The 10,329-nt window shown below is 46.9% G+C and overlaps 2 protein-coding genes across 2 annotated transcripts; both read right to left on the bottom strand.

The window, feature by feature from the left end:
* Positions 1-2,327: 2,327 nt before the first annotated feature.
* Positions 2,328-3,642, bottom strand: LOC123412550 (heavy metal-associated isoprenylated plant protein 28-like). Its single transcript, XM_045105501.1, has 3 exons — positions 3,513-3,642; positions 2,953-3,025; positions 2,328-2,707 (listed from the first exon to the last, which is right to left on the bottom strand). Exons 1-3 carry the CDS (start codon positions 3,516-3,518, stop codon positions 2,520-2,522), a joined length of 267 nt encoding a protein of 88 aa, XP_044961436.1. The 5' UTR covers positions 3,519-3,642; the 3' UTR covers positions 2,328-2,519.
* A 1,036-nt stretch (positions 3,643-4,678) lies between these two features.
* Positions 4,679-10,044, bottom strand: LOC123408960. Its single transcript, XM_045101979.1, has 2 exons — positions 9,377-10,044; positions 4,679-5,300 (listed from the first exon to the last, which is right to left on the bottom strand). The coding sequence occupies exons 1-2, from the start codon at positions 9,805-9,807 to the stop codon at positions 4,973-4,975; spliced, it is 759 nt and encodes a 252-aa protein (XP_044957914.1). The 5' UTR covers positions 9,808-10,044; the 3' UTR covers positions 4,679-4,972.
* Between the last annotated feature and the right edge of the window lie 285 nt (positions 10,045-10,329).

Raw genomic sequence — 10,329 nt, 5'->3', positions numbered from 1 at the left:
CCCGAGACTAAAGGACAACCTCGGGTCCCGATTCCAGCCACAAACCGGGACTACTGGTTGTGGGCCAGGAGCAAGGCACATTGGTCCTGGTTCGTGTCTGGAACCGGGACCGAAGGTGACAAACAAACCGGGACAAATGGCCCACGATGCCCGGCCGGTGCCCTGGCCTCACGAACCGGGACCTATGTCCACATGGGTCCCGGTTCGTGAGTGAACCGGGACTAATGGGATTTCAGCAAGTGGACCAAAGCCCTCTTTTCTACTAGTGACCGGACGGATCAAGGCCTTTCACTTTTGTCTGATGGGGTTTGACCCATGGACATTTTCATCTCGGTGTGATAGGCCAGCCCATATGTACACTTCGGATCAAGGTTCGGGCCCAACCCATCGCAAGATCCCCCCCGTGTCTCCCCGACGTGGTCGTTTCCATCCGTCGTGTGACGGCGACATCGACGTCCGTGAGGAGGGTCACACTACGGAGCCGTGTGTCGCGTTCTTGCACGTGCCACGACACTTCCGGACGTGTAAGAGGGCCTAGCGCAAGACCTGGAAGCATTGCTACCCCCCAAAGTGCCTCGTCCCGTCTAACCCTAGCACTGTTGGTCGGACGAATCTAGGTCTTTGTTTTTCGTCGGACGAGGTTTGACCCATGGACATTTTCACCTTGGTGTGGTAGGACATCCCATAGGTACACTTTGGATCAAGGTCCGGGCCCAACTCACCGCGAGATTCCCTCCATGTCTCCCCGACGTGGGTGTTTCCACCCTCCGTGTGACAGCAACAACGACGTCTGTGAGGGAGGTCACACTACGAAGTCGCGTGCCTGGTGCTTGCACGTCCCACCACACTTCCGGACGTATAAGAGGGCCTAGCGCAAGACCTCGAGGCAGTGCTACCCCCACCCCGCCCCAAATATGTTGTCCCGTCTAACCCTGGCACTGCTGACCGCACAGATCTAGGCCTTTGACTTCCGCCGAACGGGGTTTGACCCATGGACATTTTCACATGGCTGTGATAGATCAGCCAATAGGTACACTTCGGATCAAGGTCCGGGCCCAACCCACGCCAAGATTCCCTGCATGCTTCCCCGAAGTGGCCGTTTCCACCCTCCGTGCAACGGCGGCACCGACGTTCGTGACGGGGTCACACTAGGGAATCGTGTGCCACGTGCTTGCATATGCCACCACACTTCCAGACGTGTAGGAGGGCCCAACACAAGATCTGGCGGCATTGTTAACCCCCCCCCCCCAGTACCTCATCCCGTCTAACCCTTACACTGTTGATCGGACAGATCTAGGCCTTTGACTTCCGCCGGATGATTATTGACACATGAACATTTTCATGTGGCTGTGATAGGCCAGCCCATAGATACACTTCAGATCAAGGTCCGGACCCAACCCACTGCAAGATTCCCTCCGTGTCTCCCCGACGTGGCCTTTCCACCCTCCGTGTGACTCAGTTGCTACGCCCGTGAGGGGGTTCACACAACGGAGCCACGTGTCGGGTGCTTAGCGACGTTCATCCTCTTGTTGTATGAAGGGTTGTTTGCATTATATAGTTTTCCATCCAGGATTGGTCTAACCACCTCATGATTTAGCGCCTATACACACACCTAAATAGACGATGCATTGCAAAAACATTGTGTAGCACATAACTAAATAGACTTTTATATTACATGGAGATGGGCTATAGACTAAAGCTATCTAGACTATTGTACATGCCCTAAGTAAATCAAATTTTGATTTAGGGAAAAAGAAAAAAAGATAATGCATAGCTATGCTGACGGCATGGCCATCGACATAGCTATGTCCTGGATCGGTGAACGCCTCGAATCAATGACGTGGTTCTGCCGTGGATTGATGACATGGACAAAATCAGCTATGCCGACAGGTTCCGTTAGGGCCGTATGCATATGTTTGACGGCGTTAGACGACCGTGAACCACCGGGTGGTTGTGCCCACATATATGCCGACGACCACCGTAGGCGTAGATCGGCCTATGCCGACGGCCCCGCATACGCCGACGGCGGCCGTAGGCAAAGAGGGAGGTATGCCGACGGTTTTCTTTGGGTCGTTGGCATACGTTCATATATGCCGACGGGGGTTGTCGACAGCGAGCCTGATTCCGGTACTTAAAATAGGTAACCACACAAAAGGATTATTTGAGTGACGAGTATGGATAACCTCCTCTCGACTTTTTCTTTCTCGTGATTGGTTGATCTCTCAACATGGTAACATTGGAATCTTGCGTCATGCATCTTTGCCACCAAAGTTAATCCCATGCCTCCAAGGCATCTCACACATCTGCCTGGTTGACCACCCTCAAAGTAGGGAAAAAAATGTGACATATATATACACGTAAGAGGAAAAAGAAACCATCCGAAGCAGATAATAAAGCAAAACAGAAAGAAGAAACACCAAGCAAGCTCCCAGATCCGGTTTATACATGGTGGTTCAACGTCGCCGACATCATCATGCAACTAGCATGCATCTCGTTGGTCGGTCGTCGGATGAGATCGATCAGAAGAAGCCGTAGTTGTTGAAGGCGAAGCTCCCGGCGGCGTAGGCGCTGAGCAGCTCGTTCCGTGGCGACCAGAGCTCCACCCTGAGCCCCACCCTCCTGAGCGCCTTGAGGATCTTGTTCCGGTTCGCGTACCCCGTCACCACCACCTTCTGGATGCTCGCCTCCACCTCCACCCTCTCCACCCCTGCACGCAAACACCAATCCATCAACAATTCTTGAGATAGAGGAAGAGTCTTATTGCTTGTCTGGTCATTGCTTGCGCACACAACGAAGCCGATCATTCAACCATGGCTAGCTACAGTGAGAAAGACATCCATGACTAGCTTTGTTAAAAAGAGAAAGGATCGACGCATCATCAGGTTGTTCAGATCTCTCCATGGATGGATGATGGGTGTAATGAAATGACTTTAGTTTTAGGAGAGTTTTTACCTTTCACTTTGGACAGGCATTTCCGTACCCTCTTCTCATGCAGCGCCACCATCTCCACTTTCAGCTCGGTGCTCTGCGTGCATGGGGGAAATCAGGGAATGAGCGCAGGTTACGCATGCATGCACATGCACTGGATCATCATGAGAAAAGTACATGGAAAATATACACTGGGAAACGTTTTTTTTAACTAATTGTTCTCTTAGTTTCTTTTTGCATGAATATTTTTGAGATGGGGAGAAGTAGTAATTAATCTGCCCACCTATATGGCTATATATGATGTTTTTCAGGGGACTGTAAGGTGATATGAGCCATATTAAACTTGCAATCAACATGCATTATTGCTATAGTTATATTGTTGTCAAATTCCACGATGCAATGTTTAAAAGGATACATGTATAGCACACTCGTCTTGAAAATGCATGCTCATCATCACGGCATCATTTTACAGATAGAAAGTAGAAACTAATGCAACCTCCCTGAATTACATCATCTAAGTGAACAACGACCAAAAGAGGCACATTTAGATTGCGATCAGAGTGAGATTAAATAGCAAGCCATACCTCCATGGATGAACCGACGATCTATCCTGCTTACACCACTTTCGAGACGATGGGAAGAAGAGGAAGAAGAAGGGACCAAGATGAGGCCGACGGAGCAGGGCTCTTATAGCAGAAGCAGCAGGTGAACAAGTTAGGCAAAAGCAAAAAGAGCCACCGGCAGGATGTGATGAAGGGAAAAGGTTAAAGACGGTGCCCAAGAGATTCCCTGGTGTTTTGAAGCTATTAGCTACAAGACCTAGCTAAGCTGCTTTACTAAAGGGAGCTTAGGTCTACATGGAGAAGAGCGCGACCGGTGGTCGATCGTATCGATCGAGGCCTAGCTAGGTGTCTCACTAACTGCAACTAGCCAGTTTAGTAATCACCAAGCTCAACTCTCAATGTTGATTTCAGCCTTGATCAGTTGCATATCTAGGAGATGCAAAAATATGTGCAATGTCTCTTTCGGCGTCTCATGTCACCATGTGCTAGCTACAGTCACGTACAGACCGATCTGGTTCAAGAAAGAGCCATTGGTCGTAGAGAGGATCTCGGCCTGGCGGTGACATGAACGCCATTGACGAGTCCAAGCTAAGCTTGCTTTTGAGGTGTACCCTGGCTAGCTGGACCTGGAATACAGTTTGGAATGTCTGAAGATCTGCAGGACCTAATGGTAACAAAAAGAGCAAAAGCGCAAAAGGTAAAAGAAGCCATGGGATGGAAGGGAGGGAAAAATTAAAGAGGGCCGTGTGAGATCGACAGCAAATGGACCACGGTGCAAGTTTGGTATTTCTTGCCTTGGCTTCGCCGGCATGATAAACTAGCAGAGATCATGGGCTCTGAATCATCACATCATCTTCATTTTATTCTACATGTTGAACGGTAGTCAATTGTTTGCTTTCAATTGATTCCAATCTAACGATGCAAAGCCACTTCAGAGAAAAGGCTAATGATGCAATCCAACAAAAAAAAAGCTGCCCCATCAGCAGAGTAATTACACCTGTTAACAAACTGCTGAGCTATCGAACGGATGCATGGGGTGTCAAAATGATCAGAGATAAACACGGAAGAATTATTAGATACTACTTTCTCTGTACCATAATACTTGTTGGAGAGAACTAGTTAGTTCTCCCCTACAACAAGTATTTAGGAACAGAGGGAGTAGCATATAACTGTAAATGCCTAAATGGTAACCATTAGGGTTTTTCTTATTTTCTTCTTGATCACAAATCCAGCTACAGACATTTCTATAAACCTTATTGTGCTGAAAAAACTTATTGCCTTATGATGCAGGCATACAGCAGATCACACAAAACATGGAGAAAAACGAATCAATAGGCACAACACAACAGACACCACCATATATCATCCACCAGTCTCAAGCCTCGCTAACAAGCCACTAGCTGGCTACTTCTCATCTAGTTTTCGGAACGGATTTGCCCATCTCCATCGATCATAACAGAAATCCTGGAGGCCAATCTTGCCTAGACCCACATGTTTCTGCAGGATCTGGGGGAGAGGTCCTTGAGCCGCACGACATCCTTGTGGCCTGGACAGCCCTTGCAGGTCTCCTCATCGAAGTTACCACCATGGATCTTGCTGTGCCGAAGGTAGCCGAACTCGCTGCAAACACTGCCAGGGATGACGTGGTACCCGACGTCCTCGATGGGGGTGTGTTCACTACAAACAGCGGCGAATGTGGCTTCGTCAAGGGTGCCGTCCCTGTAAACGATGATACCATCCTGGTCGTTCCTCATAGCCCGAAAGACCTTGTCGAACACCCTGTCCTGCTTCGTCGTCACTGGCATGCATCTGAGGGGACAATAAATGAACTAATCAGACTTAGTTATTATTATATTCAGGTTAGCTTCCATGAAAGGAACACACGAGGAAAAGTAAACACTGATCACCATAGTTCAACTCAAAAGATTCATCAGATATATCCTATGTCTGTGCCTATGTCATTAGAATTTTTTGGAAGGAAAATAACAGGAACATGTCCCATGCTAATTCAAAATCATGTTGATCAAGATATTTATAGTCCTCTTTACAGCAAGGTGATAATTTACATCTGGGATGCACCCAGGCCAGGATGTAGCTCTATGACATGCATGGCGGGCTAGCGGTAACTAGGAGTTGCACTCGAGCTCACCTGCTTCCACCTCGGAACAAAAAAATTTGTGAACTTCAGCAAGAAAGTCACCAACAATACAAGTGCACATGCAGGAATACTAAGTGCAGTAAAATATTTATTATAGAAAAAAATAATGTTCAACTGCATTATGTACTTAAATATAGAGTTGGTATATTAGCTCGGTATTCATTGTGTGTTTGTGCATATATCAATCACATATACATGTCTTCTAAAATTTACAATTTTTATGAAAGTTTTCAATATCTTCATCATTTTGGCATTTGCAAACAATCAATTTACTTCTTTGTTTGGGGAGACAGGGGGGGGGGGAGGGTACAAAATCTACAGAGTTGATATGACAAGTTAGAAGATCATACATAAAAGGATAAAAAGGTTAATAAGAAAGGAGGTAAGAGCAATATTTTTTATTCCAATTTTTTTAGGAGGGGCCGGAAAATCCAGTTTCCGAAAATTTCGGATTTTCTTCATCCAAAACTTTCAAACGGATTTTAAATTCAGAAACATTTATTGTCAAATTATATAATTTTTAAACAATTGAGAACGTGAAGTACTTTCTGGTCAATTGGTCAGCTTGCTTACTAACCTATCGAAGGTCGTGCGTTCGATCCCATCCTAACGCAACCGCGACTGAACTTTTTAGTAAACTTGAATAAGGCAAAAAACATTCAAATAGCAAACAAGGGTAATCGAACCTGAGACGTAAGGATGATAGGCAGCGCTGCCTACCGCTAGGACAAGTGGTTGGTTATGACTATCTCGGTATACAAAGCCATTTTACATTATTATTATTTTAAATTAAAAAAATGGATGCTATCGGTTATTTTCGGAGGTCACCAAAATTTTCAGTTTCTGATCAGTTTCAATTTTTGCGGACCGGAATAAAAAGAAACCCAGGGTAGGAGACACAATTGGGCAACTATTGATGTAGCATAATAAAGTACTTTGGATTTATGTCTATATTTCAAATGAAGTATGTCTCGATATCGACAAAAGCTGAATATCATATGTGTTCAGAAATGGGTAGAATTTAAAAGGTACCCAACATAACTAAACAACAATGGCGTATCTCCGTAGGTCTTCTATTTAGTTGGTATGGGATAATTTCGCTTCCAGTATCTAATAATAGAGTCCTTATCAGTTTGAAAACAAAATGACACCTAGTATGTTAATTTTATTTCTTAAGAATCTTCTAATTTGCACCATGGTAGGCACCAACATGGGTCGACAAGAAGTCTCATAACCTGGAATGATCAAACAGGTCCCAAAACTAATGTACAAAGCATACAAACAAGAAACTTCAAGGAAATTTAGTAATTTACTCATATTGACTTATCTAATAATCCGCCATTGTGCAAATAAATATGATGTCTAACACGTACCCATTTTCTTGAAATACTTAAGTAGTTATTTTTTTAGCTACTAGTGTTTTGAATCAGCAGAATTATTTAACAAGATGCTTGTCCCTTGAGTCGAGCATTATAGGGTTAAAAGCTTAACAAAAACTCAATTAACTCATGGGCACCGACAATGGCCGACACCATATGGACTCAATACTGAAATAAATCCATTGAGTTGATTGTTGGAGCAGTAGTAGATCCTGTGCCTTTGGTACACTGATCAAATTGGTACGATATTATTCCCAATTCTTTTCATTAAATTTATCTATTTATTCAAATATAATCAACTTATTGACATTATATCAAGTATGTTAATACAACCGACTTACTTAATTTGTATTATATATCTAATTGTCTCCTTTATCGATATTACATCGAGATCATTTCCCACATATTGTACTATCGTCCCACTAAATACTTCCCATTTGACCCATAAATCTTTTGCCACTCGCAACACTATGCCCCGACAAAGCTTTAAATTATGATTTGTTGAATAAGCCCTGATGAGTTTTCATAGAACTGGGTGTCGACCAGTTGGCTAGTGGTGTGCGGCCCTGCCCGCCCAGCCACCACCCACGTTCAAGCCTTGTGATCCGCAGGGCGTGTGCCTGCTTGTTTCTACTCCCTCCGTTCCTAAATATAAGTCTTTAAAGAGGTTTCATTAGTGAACTACATACGGATGTATATAGACATATTTTAGAGTATAGATTCACTCATTTTGCTCCGTATGTAGACTCATAGTGAAATATCTTAAAAGACTTATATTTAGGAACGGAGGGAGTACTTAATAATTAGCTGCAGGAGCTAGTCCTTGTTGGTCTCTTATTTTTTATGATTAGTTTCCATAAATTTGAAGTGCATGTGTGTTAGTTTAATGCACGACATTTCAAAAAAAGGTATAATGATACCCAAAATAATGAAATATGACAGGTGCCACTTAGCAGCTAGTTTTTTAAGGAAAATATGTGCAAAATTATTACTTCTTGTTTTAGGGCCTTTTTGGATTCCGCCTGCGTCGGACTTACCAAAATAGGGCGCACTAATATTTTGGCAAGGGAATTAGCTCCCTCCATTGCGCCAGTGTGCGGGCGTGAAATCAGAACTGCAGGTGAAAATCTTGGTGTGGCTCTAAAGATTTGGCTCCCATTCTACTAGACAACGCCAGTTTTTTGGTTGGACAACTCCGACTACAATCCACCCTTAGTTCTCACAAATTTTATCTCTTTGATACTTTATCAGTCGAGACTACGAAGTTGGGCTACCAATTTAGTTGCTGGACCATACAGTAGGCTCTTTATAAGGAGCAAGTGCAAGCAGATTTGGATTGGGTTGATATTAAGAATGTGATATACTTGAGTGGCATGTTCAAGCTATTGACATCACGTAGTTGGCCACAATGTGAGCCAATGTGGCGACCCTCAACGTCATCTTTGGCGGACTGAATTGGATCAACAGTGACCACGTCGCACCGAGCTCGTAAAACTCAGCCGTCACCTTCGCCTACCCTCATAGAGACTTCTAGAAACCCCCTATCGAGCGACCGACAAAGGGAATGGTATACTTTTGGCACGGTCTTGGAAACTCAAGCATAGGTCACTCATGGATGAGTAGGTGAGAGTGCTGCAATCCACGGGACGGTGTGGCATTAGTGATGCCAAGCAGTTCTGGCAGGGCGCTAAGAGCCTACTCCTCACCGAGACAGAAACAAACAAAGCAGACACAAAATGAACAGACGGACTGCAAAACACATCAATCATCAAAGATAGTAGAAGATGGACTGACGGTTTGCAACCGGAAGATCGCGTACGGGACTTGTCAACGTCCTCTAGACGAGAGCCCAAGCTATAATTTGGAACCTTGTAAATAAATACGGCCGACGTATACGGTAGTGTTTGCCCGCGGAAGACAGTTACTAGTACTTTGCATCCTTGGCTTACAGAATAAGCATAGCTTCACTTCACCAGTAACTCCACGGGAACAAGGGTGTGCGTTTCAGCAGGACGAGGCCCTGCGCGGTGTGCGCTTTTTGAAGTTTTTCAGAAGGCCGAGACGAGGGTGTCTGTGTCTGCAATCATTTCAGACTTGAGAGGGCAAGGATGGCCCGGCAGTGGGCGTGGGCGTGGGTCAATGGAACCGAACAAACACTGGGGCAGGCCGGCGCAGGGGCAGAGGACTGGGCTCGCAGCTGGGCATGCCCGCCGCTGACAATGTTTTCATGGGTTTCTTGGCCGAGCATATTTTGCAAGCCCTCCCTCCGTGTTTGTGTTTTCCTATTCTGGTGCGAATATTATAAGCGGAAAAGAAAAAGGGGGCGAGGGATAGAGATACTCACGAACCTGACGTGGAAGAGGTTGGGCACACGGGCGGCGCCGAGGTAGACCTCGACGGCACCGAGGAAGGCCTGGTACGTGCGGATGTGCAGCGCGTCCACGCGCGGGTACGGCAGCCGCGGCCGCGGGCCCAGCCACCCCACCACCGCATTACCGCCGCCGCCGCCGCCGCCGCAGCCCAGGAAGGCGTACTCCCTCCAGCGCACCTGCTGCTGATCCTGCTGCTGGGGCGGCTCGGGCGGCGGCGGCAGCGGCAGCGCGACGAAGCCGGCCGCGGCGAGGATGGGCTCCAGGTCGTCGTGGGTCGTTATGGGGCGGAACGTGGCCGTGTGCCACAGGGACAGCTTCTTGGCCGCCTCCTGCACCGTCAGCCTTATGTCCCTGCTCCTGCCGCCCCCTCCGCCGGCGGCCCCCGCACCGGCAGTCGACGACGCCATGGACCGGCCGAGGAGGGAGGGGTTTATCGAGGGGACAAGGCGGGGACGGCTCCTGGCGTTGTTTATGCGCGAGAGGGACAGACAGAGAGAGATTGTTGGTGCCTTGTTTGAATCAAAAGACGGGGAGATTTCCCGAGAGGAAAGAAAGAAAATAAAAAGGGAAGGAAGGAGGGAGGGAGGGAGGGAGCAGGAGGAGGTGGAGACGAGAGGGTCTCAGCCTGCCGCCTTGGGATTCTCTCTCGCCCTCGCCTCGGCGTCGCAATATATTTCTCTTTTCTCATCTCAGGCCGGGATAAACGCTCCACGCACCTGCGTTCGGTGTGACGCGGTGCGAGCGGTTTCGAAACCCCTGGCGATGACGCGTGGGCCCCGCTGGGAGCCTTTGCTTGCGTGCGGGGGCCAAATCCGCGCGTGTTTTGTGAAGGCTCGTCAACTGTTTCCGCTTCTGTGAAAGGAATACACGGTCAAGATGAACGGAAAAACGGAGAAATGTTAATGCTGCCCAGAAATAGAAGTACAGCC

Source organism: Hordeum vulgare, chromosome 7H (assembly GCF_904849725.1).
Source record: "Hordeum vulgare subsp. vulgare chromosome 7H, MorexV3_pseudomolecules_assembly, whole genome shotgun sequence".
In the NCBI taxonomy this organism is placed as follows: domain Eukaryota; kingdom Viridiplantae; phylum Streptophyta; class Magnoliopsida; order Poales; family Poaceae; genus Hordeum; species Hordeum vulgare.
The sequence above is the reverse complement of the archived record's forward strand: the minus strand, read 5'-3'. Positions and strand labels throughout refer to the sequence as shown.

Bases quoted from the DNA above. Each gene is read 5' to 3' on its own strand.
- LOC123408960 (XM_045101979.1), bottom strand. From the start codon at position 9,807: ATGGCGTCGTCGACTGCCGGTGCGGGGGCCGCCGGCGGAGGGGGCGGC. The intron at 5,301-9,376 runs GTTCGTGAGTAT...TTGTCCCCTCAG, and splicing joins CCCAACCTCTTCCACGTCAG to ATGCATGCCAGTGACGACGA.
- LOC123412550 (XM_045105501.1), bottom strand. The intron at 2,708-2,952 runs GTAAAAACTCTC...GTTTGCGTGCAG, and splicing joins ATGCCTGTCCAAAGTGAAAG to GGGTGGAGAGGGTGGAGGTG.